Here is a 27,503-nt window from a genome sequence, read left to right as displayed (position 1 = left end):
GACGTTCACTTAATGGTGGCAAAGCTATGAGTTTTAAATATGAGTAACGTTTACTTATGGCTGGATTCCCGTGGTCAATTGGAATTAACTAAGAGTTGTATATGACTTATGAAACATAATTCATCATCATCATCAGCGTGCCCTTGTCCACTGCTGGACACAGATAACGTTTTAGGTTTGGCTTCTGGCTAAATCTGTCTATGAAAATCGGAAAATCAAATTGGTATATTTTAAATACTAAATTAACCATTTCCCTATTCTGATAAAACAGATTGCGACGTTGAGTTCCGCCGCCCAAAACGTAATGTATTAAAATTTGGGGTTTTAATATGCAATCTGAATAAATCCAAACATTTGTGACCAAATGCGTAACTTTCCTTCCGCTTAATTTTCAAGATCTTGTATGTTTAGTTGTAGGACTTGTCGAGCTTTGTCTTATTACCAGATAAATTAATAGAGAAAAACATAAAATTTTTCAGAGTTTGACTTGAACCCACAACAAACGAAACTGCTGCGAAACTACAGCCTTCACAACCATCACCAAAATATAAGCAAATAATAATTTTTCAGCTTCGTGAAAGTCACCAAAAAGGCTTTCTACTTAACAGCTATGTATGTAGTATACAAATAGTCTACTCACTTATAAAGACACGGAAATTATCAAATTAAACATCGTTGCAAGAGTTATTTGTTTTATTAGTAATGGCTTACCGTGGATAAGTTAGATTAAAGTCTGTTTGTTTAAACACCTTCACGCATATCTTGAATTTAGTGGAGTAGGCCTTGAAATATTGATACATCTGCTTGCCACAGGAAAATAACACTGCGTTTTCTCTTAATGAGTAAATACTGATTACTATGAGTATGTAATAATATTTTTTAAATTTTATTTGATCCCATTTTAACCATTTATTCCTTTATTCCTTAAAAAGTACGGAACTCTAAAAACAAAACTAACCAGTCTTAGAACTGTATGTATTTTTCTCCTTAAAACTCATATTTCGACTGAATTGCTTATACAAATTGGAATATGTGCTAAAATTTATTTTATTTCTTAAAATGAAATATATTTTCTAACAAATCTCACGGTGCAAATTGACAAAAGCGTAAAACAATGGACACTTTTATGTCATTCTACGATCTCATTAAAATATGACCATCAACGGGTTCAACTATTGTTAGAGAGGTGTACCGCAAGGCAATGTGCTGGAGCCTTTGTTTTATTTGTTTGTCATTTGTGAACAGATTGTTATCGGACAGGTTATAATTAGTATAATGCAAATGATTTGAAGGGGACTCCTTGTTTAGTTTATTTTAATACAAATTGAAATAAATGTTATGCGGTTCAAATTGAATGTAGGGAAAGATTCATATTTATAATATGTATTGTCTGCTTAGACAATGTGAGATAAGGTTATTTTGAAAGAAACAATTGTAAATCGAAGGAAAATGAGTATTTGTGAGTACATTTTCTATTAACCCTGCAAATGCGTGAAGATGCTTGCGTGTGTTTCATAATTTTCGATATATTAATGATGTTCATTAATTTTGTTAATAAATAATAAACAATTTATGTGTTTAAAATGGTTGCACGCGATGTGTATATATCTCCAAATTACAGTTGAAAAATATTTATTTATAATTAAAAATAAACGCTTATCTATTTAGTTAGGTTAATTGCACCCTAAGTTCAGTTAATTAACACGCAATATGTACTTATTATTATTTGAAAAGATAACTCAGTGATTCTTACCCACATCTAATATTCGTATAAATCCAACGCAGCCAGACTGGTCCTCCTATAAAGCTATAGGAGACTGGATCAACAGCACGCTTCGCTCGTCAACCCGCGCTCTTTTCATTATTTGTAATAATAATAACTGGACTAGCGCTAGTAGATCTCTCTCGAAATAAAGCGTATTTTATTTTTTTGCAATATAAACGGACATGTATTTTTTTAAGTAAAAGAAATTATTTTTTTCAAGAAATCAAATCCATTCTATTCCAGTTCCAAAAAAGGCTTTTTCTGAAATTGAAGCAAATAAGTTAAGCTTGAATTTCAGAAAAAGCTCGAGATCTCCAATTTTTGTACAGAACCTTCGGTAGGCGAGCTTGACTCGCGCTTGTCCGGTTTTTTTAATATTATATTACCTTATATTATGTCTCTGACGATAGCGTTCTCTTAACAGGATTTTTTTTATTTTCACACTGCTATGTAAATTAAAATAAATCAACTTCACGCTGTGTCCGCAGACAGCACAATAGGCAGAGTGTTAAGACACTCCGAATTTTATTTTAAATGAGTAAAAATATGCATATATTTCTTATGCAAACTTTCTTCAATATTATGCTTAACTAGCAATAAAAGATTTCGAAAGTCCTCTTAACTTTGTAAGTAATTATACTTAATATCAGTAATTGCAAGTTACATGAAAGTTAGAGCTAACTCCGTTAGTAAACTCAACGGGTAACTGTCCTATGTGAATATAAAGTTTAACTGCTTGTAATTGTGTAGAAAAACTTAAAAATATTTTTAATTTAAGCATTCCTCAAACAGTATTTGACTTCATTAGAGTGACGTTTTGTCAAATATATTTTTACCTAGCAACATAGTTTGAGTTAAAAAAATATACATGAATTGAAGGAGTTAACGCGACGTGTAGGTTCCGGCTCTCCCTTGGGGAATGAAATATTTAGACGGCGGAAATTAGAGAAAGTATTCGGCGGAAAGAAGTATCGTAATGTGGAATGGATTATCTTATCACAAGGTTCCTAGGTTTTCTCTGCCTAGTCTGCTATGTGTGCGATACAGTGACGCTAAAAATATATTAAAGCCAGATTAATAGTTTTCTTGGTTCTCATTGAACACTCTACAAGGATCTCCACAAAACGTCACGTCATTTGGCACATTGGGAATGCTATAATCAACAGAACACAATAGACTATCCTGCAATATGCAGGAGAAAATAATACTTAAAAACTTTATTAAAATTATTATTTTCTTACAACACATTTATTTATCCCATTTTTAAGTACTCCGTCGTTTTTTCATGAAACTTTTTAATAATACATAAGATATAAAAAAAACATAATAAATATTTGTTAAGTTGATTAAAACAAAAATATGTAAAAAAAATAAGACAGAAACGGAAGTACATATATGTACATTTATTATATAAAAATTTTAAAGCATTCAGTCTTATTAATATACGTATACTATTTTTGGTGATAACAATTAAAAATATGACTATATAGTATTTATACTGAATCAGTGAAATTGTACTTACACATTTAACATTTTTTTTATTAAAAATATATTTGTTTTTTTTTAAATGTTTTGTTAGTTAGCTTCTACAATGTATAAAAACAGGTCTTTCAGGTTTCTCCGAGTTGTATTGAACGTTTACAGCTAGAACTAGAACTACTTGTTATTTCATTACCTAACTGTTCTAATAAATATATCCTTCTAGAAACAACTAGCTATTGTTTATACAAATATGTATGAGAAATCATATAAGGTATGAATGAAATAGTTATAGGTTTGTTTTCAACTCATCTTTTTTTTTTGTTTTAATATGCCGAGGTAACCTAGTGTTAATACACTCTGGTTCCTAGTTTCCATTGAATTGTTGAGACTTGTTGAGTAGCGGAGTCAACGATGCGCTTTGCTTTTTTACCTGAGCGTGTACATAAATGAAAGTATCATATTCATTGTATCAAATAATGATAATTCAGTAATAATAATTCTATTTAAATAATAAAAGTATGCAATTTTTCATGATTTTTTTCTTATAATGTTACAATCAGTTAAATTTTTGACACTACTAAGAAAAAAAGCTAAAATTTAGCTATTGAAAAAAAAACAAACAAACAAACATTCATTTCTCATTAACGTTCTTCTCATATTTAACCGACCTTTAGAGTATTTCGTCAAAACAATAAACAAAGGCTTACCGTTCCTCTTAATATGGTGTGACCTTAAATTGACCTAGTAATATGTTCACTTGAAATGTGGTTAATTCTTAAATTATATTACCCATTATGTATTTTAACTTCTGTATAATAAAAAAAAATACATTATAGAGGCCGTTGTGGTGGAGTGGTTCAAATGTGCGACTTTAATTGGGACGGATGTGGATAAGATTACCGCTCGTGGGAATAAATGTCTTTGATTCCAGCTCCTAGACACGCAATGCCTCAAGGCGTTGGAAAGTGTTGAACTGAAAGTGTCTTAACACTACTTTCCCGGAAAACCTGGGTTCCCAGGGTTCCTCTATTTAGTCTGCTATGTGGAACTAAAAATATATAAATGTAGCTGTTGCGCTCAGAGTTGAATGCTTACTAATAACATCTGGAGACTTCCACTATTCAGGAACCCGGCTCCTTTATCAGACATTTAGACAAGGTACATTTGCCTTGAGCTTCGAATTTTTCGGGGCATAAATTGTTTGTATAATTATGGGGTGGGGGTACACTTATTCTTACGCCCATCTTAGCGCATATCAATTGTATTTTAATACTATCATTTAATGTCTATGCAATTAATCAGGAAGTAATACAAGGCTAGAACAAAGTGCATGTTTCATGAATATTAATGTCAATAATATTATTTATGGATGTATGTACGTTCACAAATTTAGTTATATATTTTATACATGTGGATTCCAAGTCCAACTCAGGAGATGGAATTATTATTTATTAATAGTTTAATTTCTTCGCTTGGTAATAATCTCGGCGAGTTCCGCCATTCATCTCGCAATAAATGGAAAATTCGGAAAGTGGAGAACGTAGTGTTCTAACCCTAGGTCCCCTATGCTCACCCTCTTATAAACAAGGAGTAACGCTTTAAAAAAGTATCAAATACTTGACTTACTCTTTATTTACAATAACATATATTTTGGACATTATAAAAAACTTTCAAAAGTGAGTCAAGGCGCGTCCCTCGTGTCTTCTGTAGCGTGAATGCTGTCGCTATTGTGCGTTGTGACGTCACAGACCAGTGGACCAGATGAGGTGACAAGTTTTTTTTTAATGAAAGCACGTTTACCTCCAGGTAAATTGATTAAAATATATATTTTATTTTACGCATTTTTCGAAGAGGCATCTTAGTGTTAAGATATTCTGTTTTTACTTTCCGCTTAAAGTACGGAAGTACCCTATTAATATTGATTCCATTTATAGTGCCAAAATACGAATTGAATTTCAACTCGATATCTCCAAGCGTTTCTGAGATAAACGCTCTTGACAGACAGACAGACGGACAACAAAATTATGTTATAAGGATTCCTTTTTTCTTAAAAGGTACGGAACCCTAAAAATTAAATATACTTAAAGGTTTCTAGCCATAGTGTTTATATTTTTTTCTTGGAACAAGATGATAAATTGGTGAAATCGATATTTTAAGGCTGTAGTTGTATTCATAATGGCCAGTGCTTTAAATATTAGGTAGGTATTATATAACAGAATAAAATGACAAATAAATTAAAATTTCCTATATTTATATGTTATCTACGATTTACGAGGCCAGTCGTGGTTCAGGAGCATAAGCGTGTAGTATAACTGTAAACGCTGTAGGTTGTGGGTTCGATTTCAAATTTCTCTTAGCTTCACTCTGTATCCCGTATAAGAAGGGTAGGCAGAGTGACTCTAGTGATCACACTCTCTGCTCTTAATTTTTGTGTGGCAGAACTAATTAACCATCCTGATTCGGAAGAATCCTCACAAGTATCTGGTTTCATATATAGCATATAATTAAAATAAACATTACGTAAGCGCGTCACAAAAGTGTATTAAAGTTATAAATTTATGATACAATCAAATGGTTCTTATTATTATTTATCTTACTTTGCATAACCGGGCCAGGAATGTGCTATAGCAAATGACTCCATTATTATTGTATAAATACTTATTTATTATAATTTAAAGTATTAAAGCTCTTGTAATTGATTCGTCGTAGTACAGTACGGTCAACTAGTCGTGGGCGCCCTGAAGGTAGGTTTTCTGAAATTTTTACAGTAAGAAAAACATCTTAAGCCAAATCTGCACCACCATGTAAAGCTAACAGCGGCCACAATTAGTTGACTGTACTGTACTTGATTCCGTGGACTTTTAGTAAAATGGAAAATTCCGTTTTACTAAAGGAAGAAGAAGAATTTCGCGAAATCTTTAATTGGCAACACTCCCAAAGTATATATCGAATTTGAACTTTCTAAATGCAATAAATTTGTTTGTGCAGTGACGTAGCGTATAGTAATATATACGAGCGCAAAGACGAGACGACCCCTTTCCTTTTGTTCCCGAGATATATCTTACCAAACATGCTTTGAACAAAATTTACGAATACGGAAAAACGTTTTATTTCTTAAGTAGTAATATTTTTTGGTTTTTGCTTCACAGAATGCGTAATACAGATATAGAGCCTAGTAAGGTTGTTGGTTCGATTTCCATTCAGTGAAAAGACATCATGGTAACAAGACAGTATGACATGCAATATCTTAGAATTGGACCAGGCGTAGGGCATGGAGTATTTTAGCACTAAGTTTCCTCCGCCTTCCCGGGATACCATTGTATTCAGGATTCAGCGTGAAGCCATAAAAATGAAAGATCATCGAACTGTCTTGTAATAAATAATCGTTTTCATGTAAAAAACAAATAATCGTGAGAGAAAGGTTGCAATTGCAATTTTCAACATATTAACCTATTATAAGCCCTATCCTTCTAAAAATAAGAGGCAATATCGTATAAATAATTCCCTAATCCATAGTAACCGTACAATATATACACCTTGAGTTTAATGCGAGAGATTTACAACAATCACATTCGATATAAGCTTATACAATATTAGTAAATACAAAAAAAAACACCAACGGCCAAGTGCAAGTCGGACTCACGTGAGGAGGGTTCCGTAGCAACTCGCATCTATGAAAACGGCACAAAAAATCACGTTTGTTGTATGTGCCCAATCCCCTCCAGGCGTGTACCTGTTGTCGTTATCAACATGAAGCAAAAACGATTGATGATTCTTGTATGGAAGACCTCTTAAATATTTATTTTATTCTGCTTTTTAGTACTTGTTGTTATAGCGGCAACAGAAATACATCCAGCTTCCAGAATTGCTTCCAGAATTCAGCGGAAAATGAGGAACTGAGTGTCTTTACACGGGTTCCATCTGCATACCCTGTTGGAACCCGTGTAAAGATCTGCATACCCTATTGTGAGCGTGATAAAACGTGAAGCGAGAAAAAAAAGAGAAAAAAATCTGTCACAATTTTTAATTATTTTCATTTGAACACGTGGGTGAAGTCGTATATAATAGTTAGTATTTAATAAACATCATTAGTATCCAGTCCATAAGCTTCACCTTGAAGCTATAAGATTGACTTGACATTAAGTATAATGCTAATATTACTACCAGATTTGATCTTTGGTAGGTCTTTGATTGGATCTAGAATTAGAATCGATTTATTATTATAGGCCAACTGGCTGCAAGCGTAATGGTAGTGGGTTCTATGCTCATTCGAGGAAATGACATATTGTTATTGAGAAATATTGTTAAGGAGTGAGGGAACTCAGGAAAGATATAGCCTGGCGTTAAATTCCGAAATACAAACACTCCGTGTGTTTGATACAAAGTTCTGTCAGTTTACCCCACTGTGCGGGATAAAGCGTAAAAAAAAAGTGTTATGCCTTAGTAAGGAAAGAAAAATACTTTGGCAACTTGGATGGTTTCCAAAAGGCGTGGGTTAATATTGCGCTACGTTCACATTTTGGTATTTTTTTAAAAGTAAAGTTATTATTCATTTGATATCACTGTGATGCAATCGGGGAGAGTCTGACTTTATACGCGACAGTAGTGGATTCGATTTTCAGTTAGGTAAACGTTCATGTTCGTATTTATGGTACAATCGACGTATATGAGTTCGATTCCCACTCGAGGGAATGAAATATTTTATATTACTTTTTCTCGCTATGGTAACGAGGCAAGGTTCAGCGTTGAGTTCCACCACTCACTCTCACAATGCCACCAGAACTACGGAAATGGGAGAATAAAGGCGTCTCAATAGATACGGAGTGTCTTAACGCTGGGTTACCAGGTTCCCTCTGCCTACCCTACTATGTGCGGGATACGGAATAGATAGCTAAAATAAAATATAGTTAGTTAGTTAGTTACTTATAATAAAACTAGTTTCCAACTACTTAGTATTTTAGGTGACTTAGTACGTGCGGTTAAGGAAATTACTTAAGGTTATCTCGAAAACCACAACTCTAAAAAGATAAAAAATATATATTTTTCTTAGAAAAAGTAATATTCAAATACAAAAACAGTAAATAGTAATGACTAAATTTAAGCGCTATGAAGGTGCAGTGGTGCGTTGAAGCGATTGTTGTGAATACAAATAATATTTGGGAAATATATGGATGAATATTATAAAGCTTGTTTAGTTAAACGCGCTAATCTCGGGAACTACTGGATAAAATTGAAAAAAATATTTTTGATTTTGAGTCATAGTATATCAGGTTAATCGTATAGATATAATCCAAAGTTTCTGCAACCAGAGTTAGAACATGTAAAAATTTTGTATAATCTGGCCATAATATAACAATCTATCTATCTATCTATGTTTAAGCGGGCGAAGCCGCTTTTTTGTCCCTAGTAATTCCTAACTGCGCTAAGATGACGTAATATAGATAGATACTTGTATATAAATATGGTTATATTGGTAAAAGTGAATTCTACAAATGAACCTTTCACGCCTTAAATAGATCTATTATATATAGGAAATAGTCTAGATTTTTAGTTTTGTATTGAAAAGAGAAAGTACGGCTTTTGATATTGAACTAAGATATTGTGAAAGAAGCATGAATTTAAATTAGATTCCCGCTGTATCCCGCACTCGGCAAGGTAGGAAGAGGGAACCTGCAAAATCTTTCGCTTAATTTTGGTTGGTTGAGGTATTACGTGAGCTTGGTTGAGGTATTTGCGTGTTAAGTAGTGCAACTGAGCGCTGTAAAAAACTAACTTTAGTTCTAAACCTAAACTAAAGTGCTAAAGCTTTATGAGAGCTTTCTTCTTATATGACTAACTTATAAATAATTTTAAAAAAGTTACCTGATTTAGACCTAGTTATTAAAGTATTGTCTATAATATATATAATATAAACTTGGCAGTCATTATTAGCTTAGGTAGTAATAATAATATAGTATCATCGAGCTGGTCCGAAGATGGAGCCAGGACCTGAATAGTGGAACTCTTCAGGTGTAGCTCGTAAACTACTTGTTGAGGCTCGTTTAATTTGTATCTCCGAGCACATTCTAAAAATTCCCAGCTTCCCTCCTATCCTGCTATATGCGGGATGTAGCGTTAAGCTAAAAACAAAGAAAAATAATTATAAAAAAAGTATAATTAATAGTCGAGAAATGACAATCTAAGAGTAAAAAATGTAAATAAATTATTACGTGACGCGAACAGTCAATAAAATGATAATTAAGAGAAAACCAGAAGGTGTGAAATGAGACGTAATCTCAGTGTAACGCGAGAACTTAACTAAAATGTTGGTTAGCGAGTAGTTCCCTAGGTTCGGGCAAATTTAAAATATACAAAATATAAAAAAATAAAATCAACCTAAAAACTTAACCTTTTTTTCTACAGTAGTACCTATAATATAATAACATTATCATTTAAATTGACTTCATTATATTAATTTTAATTATAGCAAATATACCATATTGTTTTAGTTTATTTTGTTAAATCCGCAATGCCTCCAGAATTCTCCTTTATTTAATGAAGCAGACGTGAGAATGAAGATGATGCATTTTTTTTATTACTAGCGTCTTTTATTTAATAAAAGTTTTTACCGGACTTTTTTCTTTAGTTAATTAATATTTGAATTACAGAAATTTAAAATCTTATTACTTACTTTAAATCTGCTTTACTTTTACGTTTTTTGTTTATAGAAATAATTTTTGACTGGGAATCACACCTATTACCATCGCGTTTACAAGACTCACTGCACCACTGTGGAGTTGTCATTATAAAAAACTTCCACAACAACAAAGGATTAAGCAAAGGCATTCAACTTACACGTTCACATACAGACAATATGCCACTGTTGCAATACAACCCTGAAACAGAATAATTGCATTAAAAACATCTTATTGTTCGTATTAACATTCTCTTAAACGGTAAATAGTATCACGCTGTATATCGCACATTGCAGGGTAGGCAGGGGTAGCTTAGTGTTAAGACACTCTGTTTTTCACTGTTCCTCTTATTTTCGAGACACTACGTGTAAAATTTTGCGCAAATCAACGCCGCACTTTGTCTTCTAGAGCTGAAAATGAAAATATTTAACCTAAATATATCACGATAATTGTGTATATATATTTTTTTTTACATCTTCGCCCGATGCAATTCAAATTAATGAGAAAAATATATCTGAAAAAAAAATAGCAATACTTTGCTAAAATTGACATTCACTTTTTTACTGTGGTGCGAAAAGTCGTAGATTTAAATTTACATACTAAAATAATTAAACAGTTTTTTCTAAATACACTTAATTAATATTAAATAAATACTCGTATAGGTGAAGCTGGCAAACCTGTGTGAGGTAACTAACATTATTATACAATATAAAAAATAATTAATCAGCCTCACGCTGTGAAGTAAAAGTAATTAGATTATAATAATAAACAAATAAAGTAAAAGTGGCATCATAACTTAACGTTCAATTGAATAAATATTTTTTATACTTATATAATTTATGACTATAATTGCTATTGAATTTTGTATAAAAACTATTTAATTTTTAAAAGCATTCATAAGAGTGCATTGCCTTATAGGAAACACAATATTAATTTAGAATTAAAAAAGATATAATGTAAAATATTTTTATGAAGGCGTTAAAATTTACATTGACTTTTCATAAAAACATTAAATAATTAAACGATAAAAAACAAAAAATACATTAAATTGTAAATAATATTAAATTGTAAATAATAATAAAATATTATAATATAATAACTTTATTGTTAATGCAGGCTGTCTCTACATCTAGCAAAATGCAATCACGTGTAATTATTAAGTTTGTGATTTCTTCTTTATGTGAATGTATTTTGTTTTGTGGATCAATAAAAAAAATCAAGAAAAAAAATGTAGGGACTAAGGGACTCCACGATTTCTTAATAAAGAAAATTGAAAAGTGACTCGAGATACGATAGGTATAGATTCGAACTATTTTTGCGATCTGTTTTTGCTTGTCGCTGTATCCCGTACATAGCAGAGCGAACCTGGGAAAATAGTATTGAAACACTCCGTTCTCCACTTTCAACTGTCATCACATCATTGAAAGGCGGAATTCACCGCCGCTCTTTGCCTCGATCAGAGCGATGATATGGAAATATTAAATATTTATTTTTCTCGAGTGGGAATCGAATTGTTTGTCACGGTTGCATTTTCTCTCTTAGCAAATCAAATGCGGCGTTAATATCCACAATCAAACATTCTCTACTGTCAACTTAAAAAAACGTAGTGTATTAACACTACTACAGAAAACTTCACGCCAAAAAACAGTTTATAATATAACAATAAAAAAAGAAACGTAAACGCGCCATCTTGTCTACCCACCGCCATTTTGCCGCTCACTCCCCGCCTGTCAGATCGACATAAAACGGCGGGAAAATTGAAATTTTGATTCAGTCAATCACGGAACACCGTAAACAGTGCACGGGCGCGCTCGGTTTTTTTATCTTTTTAACATAATATTTTTTTATAAATAAATTGTGTGAAGATGAAGTATCTGATTGTACTCGCCGTCCTATCTTTTGCCTTCGCGGCGGAAGAGGCAAAGGAGGAGTCGAAGACTTTCAGCCGGTTGATCCCCGCTGATGTTTTAAGAGGTTAGTTATAATAAAAATTATTGTTTTTACAAGAAATATATATTTTTAAAATTTTAAAGAATTGAAGTAAAAATTAATTTGGCATTTATGTTTGTATATTAAATTTAAAAAATTATTATATAAAAGTAATATTACAACTAATTACATTGTCCATATAATCATAAGCTATATTTACAGTAAGGAAATAATTACCACTAATTCAAATTACAAATGCATTATGCAAAAATTGCGTGACCAAAGAGTTTTATTCGTACAAGTATTGTATACTCAATTTACTTAATACTTGGATAATTACAGTAATTTTGTAATAGTGCATAAACCTTATAATGAATGTAATTATAGTCGTATATTTTTTAATAAAACCATACAAAGGAACAGCTTGAAATAGAGAGTTCACTTCTTAATTTAAAAATCGGGAAAATGGAGAATAAATAAACTAAATATATTTCCTTAAATATTTATAATATTTGAAATTTTGTTTTAGTATCGTTTACATATCGCTAAATAAAAAAGCCTAATGTCATGACTCTACTATATTTAATCTATCAAATTAAATATTCCGTTATTATTATTTTAATCTATATATTATATATATTGAAGAATCATTTTAAAATAAAAAAATAATATTATAAATAAGAAAGTTCAGTTCACATTCACGCTAAAACTGCTGAACGTTTTTAGATGATTTTTTATAGAAATATCATAGAATAACTGAATAACTAATTAAGCTATTATTTATATAAAAATTTTATATAATTTAGCTATAATATAACAATAATCTAAAAAGCGTGAAACCCTGTTGGTGTCGCTAATTAATTAATAATGATTTAATGAAGCGTTTACTTAATGATTTAATAATTTACCATATAAAAACTAAAGATTATTAAATTATAAATTTAAGACATCAACGAGTTCGCGGCTTGTATTTTAATTGTACTCTTTTATACATACATATTTTATTTGATAACATTAATTTTAATATAAAAGTATATTTTTTAAACATTAAACGTGATTTTTATTTATTCAGCAATATTTATAGTTTACTTCATCTATATAAGAAAATTATATTACTTTAGAATGATAAATATTATTATATAATTGTAATGTTTGTTTGTGTGTAGTCGTTGATGTAAGCTAACACTGAATTGTAAATAGACAAAACATATTCAATTTCACTTAATATTTTTATAAATATTTGTACCTCAAACTACCATTTAAACGAAGTAGTAACATCCTTATTCTATGTTATAATAATATGCTAATTGTTTCGAAATAAATGACTGACATAAGCAAAATTAATTTAAATTTTTAATGACGACAGTTGATCAATAAAAGTTGTCTATCTAAAACCAGTTACGTGGCCTTGATATATATTATAATATAAGTTATTCATATAAATCTTTATTTTTACTTCCCAGTACTAATACTTATTATTTTTTTAGTGGCTAAAAAATGTGAACGCATATTATGAAGTAGAGCATAACTTTTAATTTTCAATGTTAAGTTTAAATTATTGCATAATATTTTATATTTTGTAATATAATTAAAAATAAAAGCCAGTATAGCGCAATTGTACTTATATGCGCGCAATTGTACTGTAGCAAAACGCGGTTGCATTCCCACTCAGTACCTCATGAATTCGGTGGAAAAAAGGGAATAGTGTTTTTACACTACTGAATATAAAAAAAAATAACATTTTCCATATCAAATTTCATTGTATTTGATTTATTCATATAACGTGACATTTAAATATATTTTATTTATGTATTTCTATAATATTTACATTATATTTTTTTATTGCGAATATTTTTAACTTGATCCTTAAAATTTTTAATAGTAATCAGAAAACGGAGCGCCTATATGCGATGTAATTAATTTTAATTGAATTTTTTTAATTGAACAAAGAATGTAAATAAATGTTAATGATATATTAAATTTCACAGAAGCGCATTGCGTTAAGCTATCTGAATTCCATTGGAGGCAAACTGAAATATGTTTGAATTAAGGAGTTAACGATGATTTTTTAGGAAAACAAAACAGATAGATATCTGCTTATCTTAAAAATATTTTCTTAACAATATGTTTTGTTCTGTTCTTTTATTACGGCGTCCGTGCCAGTTGAGCACAAAATCACTTCGCCAGTGTTATGTTGTATGGAGAACACATGATAGTTGCACGGTAAAAAAAGAGATAATTGTATGTTTAAAAAAGATCCAGTTAAAATACTGCCATAGATGGTTAGTAATACCTATTATTTTATAAACATCAGAATATTATAATAATAATTACTCGAACCATCTTTTTAATATGATAGAAAGACGATAATTTGTTTGATTTGAACCTACAGCCATACCAGCCTATGGATAAGTCTCAACTGTGCTATAGAGTATACTATATAAGTGATTGTAAAGGCAATATCTATTTAATCTCATGTCAACAAACAGAGAGCTTGCTTTCACGTACTTTCACGCTCTTCAAATATATATAGTGATTCTGCTCAGTTGATTTATGGCTAAGTGCCAAAATGCTGAGTTATTTTGTTATATGTTATATTTAACCTTTTTGATAGCGCTTTAGTTACCGAGAAATTAGTTCAAAAACACACAAACATACTATTTCATATAAATTTTCCATAAATAAAGATAATTTCTAAAATTGTTGCAACAAAATTATAGGAAGTGTGTAATCGAATGCTTCCAAACAGTAAATGTTGTAATTCATAATGGGCAATATCAGATTTAGGTCACGATAAATCATTTTTTTAATAAGCAACAACTTTCCTTAACGTAGTTTATGAAATATTAACACTAATTTATAACATTGACTCCATCTGGGCACAGTGCACAAACAGTAACAAGTTCGGTTCCCACTCGAGAAATGTCAATCGGCTGTGGCTATGGTAACAAGATGAAGCGCGGCGTTTAGTTCTGTCACTCAACTCCAAAAATAAAAAGGAAGGGGATAGCACAGTGTCTTAACATAAACTTCCCCTTGTCTTTCTTACTACCTGCTATCTGATACAGCGTGAAGTCAAAAAATACAGGAAATATATTATGAAAATATTACATAAAAATTATATTTATACTATTACTTATTTAAATAAAGAATAGTAATATGTTTTTTGATCACTTTAATCAGTACTAAAAGGAAGAGTGTGAAATCACTATTACTATATCCATACATACATGTTACAATTTGATTTTTTTTATGGTAATCTAAAAGTAACATAAGGTTCCTCCTTATCCTCATCATTTTTAGTAAAAAATTTAATACTACTTCCCTTTTAAAACCACTGTAGCGATTCATTTGGAAATCCGCAAGTTAAACGACAGCTTGTGGTTATTTATACGTCCCTAACCACAAATTGCTTAATTGATAGTAAATCCTTTAACAAAAGGTAGATACAGATTTTTAATCTAAATATGAGTTGTGGGTTCGATCTCCACTCCAGGAAAATAAATATTTATTATTTTATATTTTAATTAATCTGTCTTAACACTAGGCTCCCTCTACTAATGTATTTCGGTATTTTATATTAAATTACTAGTGAGAAATCCTTTCGTTATAGCAAAATTATTTATTAGAAATATTATAAGAATTTTTATTACATTTATATATTATAATGTTCTTTTTTAACTTACTTTTTTATTTCCGTAAATTAGCAAACAAGGATAACCTAGTGTCAAGACACTCCGTTCTCCGCTTACCACCAGAACTTCAGACAATTAATACGTAATATAGAAACATACTTCATGTAGAATCGTAGGTTCTAGAACCTACCAAGGTAAGGTGGCCAATCACACTCGATTACATTACATGACTCAACGCCTTTTACAGTAAAGGCCACCAGGAAACTAAAAAAATAAATATCTGTAACAAGTAATAAATAATTGAGTCATTCCTTGAAAATAAACTGAAAAAATAAAAATTAATTATAAGAAACTTATTTAATAAAAAAATGTACTATATACTACCATTTATGGATTATAATTACAGTTTTTAAGTAAAAAAATGGTTTTAACCTGTAAATAACACTTCATGGTACAGTAAAAAAGTATTTGAAAAGTGTTGTTATACAAAATTGGACACGAGGTTCGAAAAATCTTAATATTTAGTAACATTTTACTCAAAACCGACAGACAGACAAAAACAAGAGTTTCCCACTTTCGCCGAGCCAAAAAGAAGAAAGAGAAATGGTGGCCAAACGAGTGACTTGTCTCATCTTTCTATTTTTAATTCACGTTCACAAATCGCTAAGCGATACTTAATTTTTTTTTAAGAATAAATATCATACGATTTATAAAATAAAAATTACGTCTCATTTATTATGATAAGCCAATAAATTTAGTAAAGTAGGAAATTGATTACATTTTAAATGTCAAGAGACTGTCACTTTGTAGAGTGAAGGTAAGCTGGCCTTTAGGTTAATAATCATTGAAAGTCCTTAAGTTCGAATTTATATAAGGAATTGCTTATAAACGCGGTGTTGAGTTTCGCCACTCAACAGCTCGCCAGCTCGAAAGCGGAAAATTAAGTGTATTTGCGCTAGGTTCTTTCTGTTTTCTCTACTATATGCGGGTCTTGGCTAAAGAGCAAACAAAATAAAATAATAATAATGATTTAAATCTACTATGTCACATATTTTTTATTATTAGTATTTAAAAAAATACTTCGCTTACCAATAAGCGTTCGCTTCGCTGGCTTTAATAATTACAACAAAAAAAAAGATTCATAGGTGTTGATTAGGATCCAATTATATATTCGAATATCTAATTTTAATTTATAATTACTAGAAATTCTTTATAAATAATACATATCACAAATATTTTTATCAGTTTCGTCCAACTTAAAGGTCAATGTTGCAATAAACTCGTAATTTTGAATTTAAAATATATTAAATTAGTAAATATCTTAATATTTTCTATATAATTTATTTTTTATTCTAAAAAGTCTTGTATTGTGGGGGGATTTGTGTTTCGCCACTTAAGCACTTTCGCAATGAAAGTGGAGAACAGTGTGTTTTGACTCTAAGTTTTCTCTGCTTAACCTGATACAGGATACGCGGGATACAGCGTGAAGCTGAATAAAAAACATAAATTACTAATGTTAACTGTATTATATAGTAAGAGACAATAAAAGATGTTCAGTACAATGAGAAAGTGAAATCGATTCGGAATCGTGATTTCCTTTCGTTCAAAAAGATAAATGGTAATAAATTTGTTACGCGTTTATTACGGGTTCGATTTATACACGACATGTTTTTTTAAATAATTAAATGTAATTAATTGTTTAATTATACTTAGGAATTTTGAAGTTGACTCATATTCGTGCTTATTATGATAAAAAAATAAAAACAAAAATGTGTGTGCCTAACCTGCTATATGCAGGATTACTATATACTTTCGTTCTCCAAAGATATTAGTGTAACAAACTAAAACCAGTCTTAAGTAACTTTATCTAATTTTGGTTCCCACCATTCTTGTTCCACAGCCCAATACTTTTTGCGTGTTCAAGTTAATTTCTTACCAATAAAGCCACCAGCTCGACCAGCGCGGTGAGCTGTCATTTTTTTATAACATTCCGTTTTACGTAACGAAGTCATTGTTCTTTTGTTTAACGTTCACTCTGATTTTATTTAGTTATTTTTATATTTATATAAAAACTAAAAACTAAAATTGAACCCACAACCATCGTAAGTACTGTATAGATACATCTTAACTTTACCTTTCACTTGCAATTCGAAATTGTGATTTATTTGACTGTAATTCAATTGCTAAATGAAAGTAATTGAAGACATGACTCCGAGAAACGCTTTAGCAGAAAGCTTTTACTTCTCTCATTTCCGTATTATAAAGTGAAGAAAGAAGTGACTTGACACTAGATTCTCTCTACTATATTCTATTTATAGAAATTCCTAAGAGATAGTAGTGCAGAGATACAGGGTTTAATTTCAAATACGACGGTTGTGGGTTCGACTCCCACTCTCGAAGGAATGATTAGATTTATTTTTTCAACCAATAAAACGAGACAATGAACATTCCTTTTCTAGTTAGATGACATTTTCCACCACTCAAAACATAATACATATGCCACACTACTCTCTTCCTCCTATCCTGCCATGCGTGATAAAGCGTGAAACTAAAAAAAAACTACTAGATGCGGGATACGTGAAAATAAAAAAAGCAATAATTCACGTTACAATTTAACATTGGCTAAAGGATTTAAAGCGAGCAAGTGAAAGTAGTTTAGAAGTTTCTCGATGTGTCAGTATGTGGGCCAAGTTGCGCCGAACTATGAATCACTGTGTCATAATCGATTGGGTAACACGATTTTATTTAACACGCGAAGGATATATTTTTTTATTTTATTGAAATTGGTGGAACTGGTCTTAGAATTGAGGATATTTATTTATTTTTTCTCCACATTTTTTTAGTTTTTTGGTATTATTGGGCTGAATAGTAAAGAGTGAAGAGATACATCACTTTGTTTGGCATTTTAGAAATATAAATAGAACATCTGGCTGTGAACGGAACTAGTGAAGAAATGAATTTTCGTGATTTTCAAACTTATTCTTCTTGCTTTCTTGTTTCGAAAAATTGAGTGAAAAGTGAGGACGTGAGTGTTTTATCACTTACTTTTCTTTGCCTCCCCTATATGCGGGATACAGCGTGAAGCTGAAAAATAAATTATATTATTATTATATTTCATCGTAGGTATTTAGAGAAAATGACCCTAATGTTTGTATGCTCATGAACTAAAAAGTAGATTATTATAAAATGTATTAAAAAAATGAGCTTCACGCTGCTTCCCGCACACAGCAGGGTTGGCAGAGGAAACCTAGTGTTAAGGCACTCCGTTCCCCACTTTCTGCCGAATTTTGGAGGCATTATAAAATATATGGCTACCGCAAATTCGAATCCACGACCCTCGATAATATTGTAAGGACTATAAAACATTTATATAGTGCTATTAAAAATTTAAATACCATGAATAACTGCAATAGGCGTGTAAAGTAACCTTGGTTCCAAGAAAATCCTTTCACTAGATGACAGTGTTTTAAAAGCTATACTTACTTATAGATTAAAATATTATGTAAATTATATGAGATCATTGGGTTGAGGGCGTGTTGTCGCAGGGGCAGGGAATCTTAATATTTTTTTTTAATTACGATGATTATGGGTTCGATTCCTACTCGGAAGAATGAAATAGTTAATATTTTCATTTATTCAATCTGATTACGAGGCAAGCGCGGGGTTGAGTTCCGCCATTCACCACGAAGTGCTTCAAAAACTTGCTTTCCCGCATAACAGATAACAAAAAAACTAAACTTTTTTTAAGAAAATTATATAACTTTATTATTTAATAAATCATTTTTTAGTATAAAAATAGAAACTTGTACGTAGAATATTTATATAATACAATCCACGTACCGCGTTACGCATGGCGGGTGACAGAATTGGAGCATAAATAATGATGCCCACAATGACAATAAGAATAATTATTTATTTATATTATTATAATTTATATAATGATTATATAGATTTACATAGATTATATAGTTTAGTCAAACGCAGTGCCACGACGGATCAGAGGAAGTATAATAGATTTTTTTATTATAGGGCTCTACATAATAGATTTAACTTTCACACATATAATGTATGGTAATGTCACAGTCTAGTTAATATACCGTTATATAAGCATTGTCCTAAAACTAACAGAGCGTAGGAGAAATGGAAGTTTGTTTATTGTTGGGGATTTTCACTCTTTTCACTAGGTATATTGTCCTATACATTTTGTATTCATTACCCCTCTAATGAATAGGAAATGAAAATAACTATACCCTTAAAAAGAATCGAATTCGCAACTACCGACGTTACCTAAATAATTATATGTACCTGTTAATGGACACGTCGTGGCGCAGCAACACAGGGTCTGACTGTAGATGTGATGGTTTTAGATTACATCGTTGCTCTGCTTACAATGTCAAGTGCGGCGTTGAGCTCCTGCACTGAACACACAATGTTTTGAAAATTGGACGATGTCTGGGGAACGCATTGGGTTTCATTCACCTTCCCTTCTATGAGCGGAATACTAAAAATATTAGTATTGGTCAAATGCTTACTACATCAAATGCTTACTACATTAAATGGATAACAAACAAACTTAAGCAGTTTCGTTCACTTGTTATATATACTTGATAAAATCAAAATATTTAAAGAGCGAGCCCTTTTGCGTTTTCTCAATGAACTTCAATATATTTTAAACTTTATTTCAATACAATAAGGCGTAATTTACCATATTTCCTGTTAAAGGTCTCACTGTCCATGCTCTACAATTCATAGTCTAGACTCTACCACACCTTAATACATTTGAAACAATCTAGGACTTATATATAATTTAAATATCATTGACATGTATATATAAGGCTATCTCAATTGGAATGTTTCTAATTGGACACCATAAAAATTATAATTTGTTTCTCCGAGCAGGAATCGGACTCACTCAGACGTTTACAGCCAGGTGCTAATAATAATAATGTATTTGAAAAACTTTTATTATCTCTACCACTTTACATATCGGATGGATAGAAAACGAAGAAATACAAAATAAATGCCAAATAATCTCTTTCACATTCAAATAAATATTAATGTTTCCTCCAATGATTCGACTAATTATTTTATAAAGGATTAACTAAAATACTAATCGTAATTAATTCTTGCTTCTAGATTTCCCTGGCCTCTGCTTCGCGTCAACCCGTTGCGCCACAGTAGAAGTTGGTAACACCTGGGACCTCGCCCCATTCTGTGGCCGCAGCACTTGCGTCCTCAGCCAGGATGAGCCTAAGAGGCTTCTTGAGCTGGTCGAAGACTGCGGACCTCTGCCCGTGCCTAATCCTAAGTGCAAACTCGACTCTGGTAAGTTTATTTAGGCTTATTTTCAATATTTTTGGACTTGATGAAAAGAAAAAGTTCATGATAATAATAATTGTAACATTAAAAAAAATCAATGTTTGGGTATATTAATAATTTTATTCTATTTCTTTTATAGAAAAGACCAACAAGACCGCTCCTTTCCCTGGATGCTGCCCAATCTTTACCTGCGAGGACGGCGTTGTCTTAGAATACCCAAAACTCCCAGTAGCCCCCGAAGAGGAGAACAAAGAAGAAGCTAAAGCCTAAATTTCCAAGCAACAATTGAAATCCGACTAAAATTCTAAACCAAATATTTCATACATTCGGACTATTCCAAAATCTTGATATATTTTTATATTCTCTATACATGATTATGTATGACTATTTTAATGGTATTGATAAGATATTTAAATTATTACTTTCGTCGGTTACAAATTTTTTTTTAGATATCATTTCGACATTACTTTCTAAGTATTTGTTAACAATTACCTATTGTTTGCTTCCATTTCCGTTTTACACAAAGCCGTAACAGAATAGACCTTTGTCTATTTAATAGGTCATTGTCGGTCGCTTTTTTTATACTTTTTTTAGAAGTTTCTCGGCCTTTTTACTTGATAACTGCCTATTATAAGTAACATTTGTGATATTGATAAAAATAATAGAAAAGTTATTCAATAAAAAATATAAAATTTCTAAGTTTGTATTTTTATTTACGTCTAAGTTATTTAGTTATCCTATATATCTTTGGTTCCAATAGAAGAAAGTGGTGACAGTGTGCATTGAAGATTCGACTCTCAGTCAGCTCAGTTGCTCTAAAAAACCCAACACACAATATCCGGATAATCAAAAATAAAGTAACAAACAAAGACAAAATAAAAAAGTCTTTGTTGAACTCAATAATTTATTCGGGAATAATGAATCTCACAAGTATAATAATAAATACAGTAATTCTCAACATTTTAAATACGTACAAAGACACAGCTAAATGTATGTATGTATATAAGAACTGAAAATAATCGATATATTAATGTATATATGTATGTATGTACGTTTGTATGTATTTATGTAACGACAAAACTTCTATAATGCTACCGCCAAGCCAATTACTTTAACAGTTCATAAATACAATTTTAACATCACTATTTTCTAAACACTTACTTATATTAGTTACATGATATTATATATTATTTTTTTTTCTCCTTTTAAATATTTACTACTATAAATCAACTATACATACTTTAAATCACAATTCCCCTAATAATATTTGTGATTTGCATCAAAACTGTTACAATTGAGCTGTCATCAAGCATTCAAAATGGCCGACTGGAAAGCCCGCGAAAATATTTATTTCTTATTTTATCTGTAGATTTGACAGTTAAGTAGTTCAAAATGAAAAAAAAAAGTTTTATTACAATTTTATTATTTTTGTGAAAAATATCAATCTTTTACAATATTTCATCATGAAAATATATTTGAATGTGTCAATGGAATGATTTGTACAGATAATTTTAAAATGTTATAATTATTTTTTAAATTGTTTAGTATAGATAAAATTGAAATAAGTTTTTAAAATTTGAATTGTCAGTTGGGTACGGCTGTATAATTGTATTCCATTGACACAATCATTAGTGCTACTTTATGGAAAGTAAAAAAATGATATGTCACTATATTGTACATTATAACAACTAGGAATGTATGGAGAAAATAAGTAAAAGAAACGTGAAGTTAGTAAAAATGAAGTAAGTTATCAAAATAATATAAAGAGGTAGAGTCCGGAAGTGGTTTGAAATCGAAAAAACGTTAAGAGTAAAAAAATAGCAGGTACTTTGCTTGAAATTCTTGCGTGACGAATAAAATATTACTATTTTATATACATTTATAGAATAATTCCTCTCATATTGACCTTTTTTATATACTTATCATTAACTTTTTTTTATTTTCTACTACCGAAGATATGCTTCAAATAATGAAGTGACTTACCGTGACTCAAAGAGGACTGCTCGATCTGAACTAACGAGGTTATTCTATTTGAACAAATCAAGTAGTCCAAACTGTGTCTATGCTTATTTCTAGTAAGCATTGCGCACATAGATTGAAAAAAAAAAAACATCAAAATGCATAGCAAAAATAATGAAAGAAGCCCATCCCGACACATTCTTATTAAACTACACTCGCATTCAAAAACTCGAGAGTAAAAAATATAGCATTTTAGGTCTATGATGATTAGATATAGAGCACAGGACATTATGGATTCTCTCCTAAGTTATCTATTTCATACTAACACTGTTTTAATTATCGACACTGGTACAAGAGTTACATCACTATATTGGTATATACTTCACTACCTCGCCTCTACTATCGGTATCAACAACTCTGCTACGTCTATCTTAACAAACTACTTTAATTTTTGTTGGCAATTTCCTAAAATCGGGTTTAGAAGCTCGGTCAGGGGGTATTAGTGGATACTGCGTTTGCATCTAGGGTATATTATATATAACCTGTCTAATGTCTAAAACAACAATCTACATAGTCCTGGATTACACGTGAATATTATATATGTATAAGATGTTTTTTCTTTATCATCGTGTAGACCAAAACGTGTATAAAACTACATTTTTTCTATAAAACCGTTACAAATGTATACAATATTATTTGTATGGATCAACACCGAAACTAAGAAATCGACATCACTGAAAAGCTTCGTAACATTTTTAACAAGCGTATATACTATCATTTATAAACAATATCTAATAAAAACTAACATTTATATATTATATATATAGAAATTAAACGTTTTTTCATTGTTGCCTTATGTTCACGCTTCAACTGCATATAGCAGGGTACACGGAGAGAACCTAGTGTAACACTCCGTTCGCCACTTTCTGCCTATTTTTAAAAACAATGTATTTAAAAGGGTAACAAACAATATTTTAAATATAATTATTTACCTAAGTGGGCATCGAACCTACAATCATCGCTTGTACAGGCAGACTTTCCTAAACTTGCGCAACATTATAAATATTAAATATTATTAAATTACATTTAATTTAGAATGTATCTTCTAATTCGAGCTACGTATGTATAAATGTTTAAAATTATAAATATTTAAAATTATAATTTTGACACTTGCGTTTGACAGTTGGCAGTTGTCGTTGTCGTCGTTTTTTTTTTCTTTTCTATTAAAAAAAAACACTGTTACGCAATTATTGAAACGTTTAAACTAAAAAAAAACATTCTAATAACGATCTACTCATTTTGTGCGACTTTATGCGACCTTTTCTCAATAATTTCTACATTTTAACAATTAATTACAATATATTTCTAACCACTTATTAAAAATCTTAACATTGAATTTTTTCAACACGTACAACGTCAATGATTATAGTTTAGTATAGAATAAGATAATTTCGTCAAAATCGATGAAAGTAATTTTTTAAAAATAAAAAAGAAATAAAAAATAATATTATCAAAAAATAAATAAAATAGCACCAAATATATCTACAATATTCGTTTGAACCAAATCTAAATAATTGCATTAAGCATTTTGAATGCCAGGTTAAGTATTAGAATTGCTACATATTTTTTTAAAAAATATACTAAAAATAGCAATTAATTATAAACAAGTAGTAAGAACTGTCCCATTCTGCTTCTTTCATAAAAAATGATCAGGCGCTAATTAAAAAGAATATATAAAAATAATCGTACATAGACGGAACTTTGGGAAACATTGACTTTAAATTTTACACTATATAACGAACGAGATAAAATCGTTCTATCTCTTTCTAACGTACATAACAATGAAAGTTAGAGAAGAATGTGTTATACTGAAAGTCAGAGAAGTTGAAAGAAGATGAACAATTCCAAATAGCGCCTAAGACCATAGATAGATATCGATATCACGACCAAAGATATAATTATATCATTTATTTATAAATGAAACATATCCTAAAGAAACTCAAAAATCTAGTTTTCATAAAAGAAGTCAATATTTAAAATTTGTTTTTTTTTTTTAATAATTAATTAAAAAAAATTAGACATCTTTTAAGCCATGATACCGACGAAGAGATTCAGTTTGTCGTTTTTTTTTTAACTTTTTTTTAACCGCTCAGTCTTATGACAATTTTGATTTTTTTATAAAGGCCTTAACTATAGACATGGCAGCTCTTCTTTATATTTTTTTATATAATATTGCAAAAATATTTGTTTTCCTTCAAATATCTTCGTTATTCAAAGGGTAGGAAAGATTCTAATAAAATCACTTCATTCTCCACTTCCATACAGACACATCCACTGTTGAGTGGAAACCTTTATATTTTAACAGCAATTTTGCACACACCAAATGTGCCAAAATTGCATAAATATACTTGCTTTACAAAATATGCCAAGAAACAGATAAATATAATATTACTTAAATAACTTTAAAAAAATTCCAAGAACTGCCATATTTATAATTTCTCCCCATACATACAAATACAAAAAAGACAAATATTTCGCTATAACATCCCATTTCTGGGCAAGGCCTCTTAGGTTGGGATTGAAACCCACCACGCGTGAAACGTAAACGAAATTATCACCCAACAGCCATAGAAATGGATTTTTTTTCCTCTCTAATTATATAACAAGTAAAGTAATTATAGCGTTAATATAAATCCAATATGTATGGGTCGAAAAGGCCCCATGTAACATTTTATTCGGGCTTCAGGCGGTGCCATTGTACGATGGTCTGTCGTGGTTTGGTTATCATGTCCTGCCAGTGTTTTGTTTCTGTTGCTCCGGAACCATTTTTACCTGAAAATATAGGTAAATTGATTATTTTTCTGCGGTTATATTTTTTTAATAAACCTATGTAATATCCATTAGGACTGCAATTTCTAACTCACCAGCCAATAGTATTCTTCCAATCAGCTCGTTTCTTCCAATATTATCGAAGTCCATGACCTGGACATCCAGGGAGCACTCCCTAATCTTCTCCCAGGGTACGTTGAACGAGAAGGAATCGTTGAACACTGGGTTTAGAGTGCATTTGAAGACCGCCGTTTTGCGTTTCTCTATACGTTTGTCGCCGAATTGAAGCCAGACTTTTACGTAGGGATCTGTAATTTTATTTAGAAAGCTGTTTATTTTTACAAGAAAACATACTAAATACAATTTTTCTTCGGTACTTTATTTAAAATATATACTACTTCTACTTTCTAATATTTTTTATGACCCTATATGTTGACTGAATTAAACGATATATCGCACCAGAGGAATTACAGTAATATTTCGCACCATCCTGCCCAATATCGCGTTTTTAGGCAATCCCCAAAAAATACATCTGTTTTAAAATTCATTTCTCCTTTTTCTTGGAAGTTATTTGTGGACTGTTAATAGCTTAGCATATTAACATTATTAAGTTATTTCATGTTTTTTCACTGTCTTCGAGTATATTTTAACATTCAATAATTACTAGATAATTATTATTATTTAATTTGTGTAGCGGAAATTTGTTAAAATCTTCCCATAGATATGCTAATAAGAGGCCTAAGTTCAAATCCCGCTACATAATTTTTTTACAGTTAGTAAAACGTATTATTTCTGAGATTGCCCCCCTTTATTATAGATATTTAAAACATCATTAATTTGGTTTTTTGATTGCTCTTTTTAGTAATTACAAGAGATAAAAAAATAGAAATTTATTACTAATACTTTATAATTCCCCAAACAGTCATTAATGTGATAACGTCAGCCAAACGATCGAGTTCCAAATGAAATGCTTAATTGGTGTCGGTTTCAGATGGCCTTGATTTATGGGAGTTAGGCATAATTTTTTTGCGATCAAAAGGAATTAAAATGGGGTTTGTTTTTAATTTAAAATAGAGATACAGAAGTCGTTATGACGCGTAAGTGTGAAGGTTGTGGATTTGATTACCACTCGGCTATGTGCGTGAAGCCAGAAATAAATATATCTTATAATAATTAGCTAATGCACATACTCCATACCATATTCCAGTTTCATCAATTTCTACTTATAACGGGGTAATTGGTGAGAACCTAGTGATAATGTCATAGTAGTTTTTAATTTTAAATAAAAAAATAAATAAATTTAAAATAAATAGTTAACTATTTCATTATATTCTATATCCTTTGTATTTAAGGTGTCTTTGCTATTAAAATATTAAAGGCATAATTGTCTTAAGGAGATACAGATTAGATCCTACGTACAATTTTTTTAGATTGAGAATACACTGACTAAACCACAGTCCACAAAGATATAAAGTGGAGTGTCTTATCACTAAATTCTCTTTGCCTACCTGCCTACGTGCGAGAGACGCTGTTATCTATACATACTAATATTATAAAACTGTATGCTTGTTTGATCTCAGGAGCTACTGGTTTGAATTAAATAAATTTATTGGCTATATTAAACTACGTTAATCGAACTCAAGTACTAAGAATGTGTCATGTAATATACACAACATTTTGATAATTCCTCTTGGCCAGGCGGACGAAGCCGAAAGGTAAAACTAGTTTTAAAACACATAAAATTGCTTTAACATATAATTATAATAAAAAAATAGATTATTTTACAATTACTTCATGAATAACAAAAGTTATATTACAACTAAATGGACACTCCGCAAATGTAACTACAGTTATTCTCCATTATGACACAGTAAATGAAAATTTACTGTACCAGCCTTTTAAATTTTCTGA

At 30.5% G+C, this 27,503-nt stretch overlaps 2 protein-coding genes across 7 annotated transcripts in view; one reads left to right on the top strand and one right to left on the bottom strand.

The window, feature by feature from the left end:
* The first annotated feature begins 11,683 nt into the window (after window positions 1-11,683).
* Window positions 11,684-21,503, top strand: LOC146528095 (uncharacterized). The gene is made up of 3 exons (XM_085205179.1): window positions 11,684-11,895; window positions 20,622-20,810; window positions 20,944-21,503. Exons 1-3 carry the CDS (start codon window positions 11,787-11,789, stop codon window positions 21,072-21,074), a joined length of 429 nt encoding a protein of 142 aa, XP_085061305.1. The 5' UTR covers window positions 11,684-11,786; the 3' UTR covers window positions 21,075-21,503.
* Window positions 21,504-21,690: 187 nt separating this feature from the next.
* The window catches only part of Syt7 (Synaptotagmin 7), a 265,710-nt gene continuing 259,897 nt past the window's right edge, over window positions 21,691-27,503 (bottom strand). For all 6 annotated transcript variants that reach the window (XM_085205172.1, XM_085205173.1, XM_085205175.1 and 3 more), the window contains 2 exons: window positions 25,688-25,900; window positions 21,691-25,595 (listed from right to left, as the gene is read on the bottom strand). In XM_085205172.1, the coding sequence (XP_085061298.1) occupies window positions 25,495-25,595; window positions 25,688-25,900 (314 nt within the window). In that variant the 3' untranslated portion in view covers window positions 21,691-25,494. The remainder of the gene's footprint in view (window positions 25,596-25,687; window positions 25,901-27,503) is intronic.

The sequence above is a fragment of the Heliconius melpomene genome, chromosome 20 (assembly GCF_056956725.1).
Source record: "Heliconius melpomene rosina isolate 202511_hmr_F chromosome 20, ASM5695672v1, whole genome shotgun sequence".
In the NCBI taxonomy this organism is placed as follows: Eukaryota; Metazoa; Arthropoda; class Insecta; order Lepidoptera; family Nymphalidae; genus Heliconius; species Heliconius melpomene.
Note: the sequence above shows the minus strand (reverse complement) of the source record. Positions and strands in the feature narration are given on the sequence as shown.

Excerpts from the sequence above, each read along its gene's own strand:
- LOC146528095 (XM_085205179.1), top strand. The coding sequence starts at position 11,787 with ATGAAGTATCTGATTGTACTCGCCGTCCTATCTTTTGCCTTCGCGGCG. Across the intron at positions 11,896-20,621 it reads CCCCGCTGATGTTTTAAGAG|ATTTCCCTGGCCTCTGCTTC; the intron begins GTTAGTTATAAT and ends TCTTGCTTCTAG. Across the intron at positions 20,811-20,943 it reads TAAGTGCAAACTCGACTCTG|AAAAGACCAACAAGACCGCT; the intron begins GTAAGTTTATTT and ends TTTCTTTTATAG.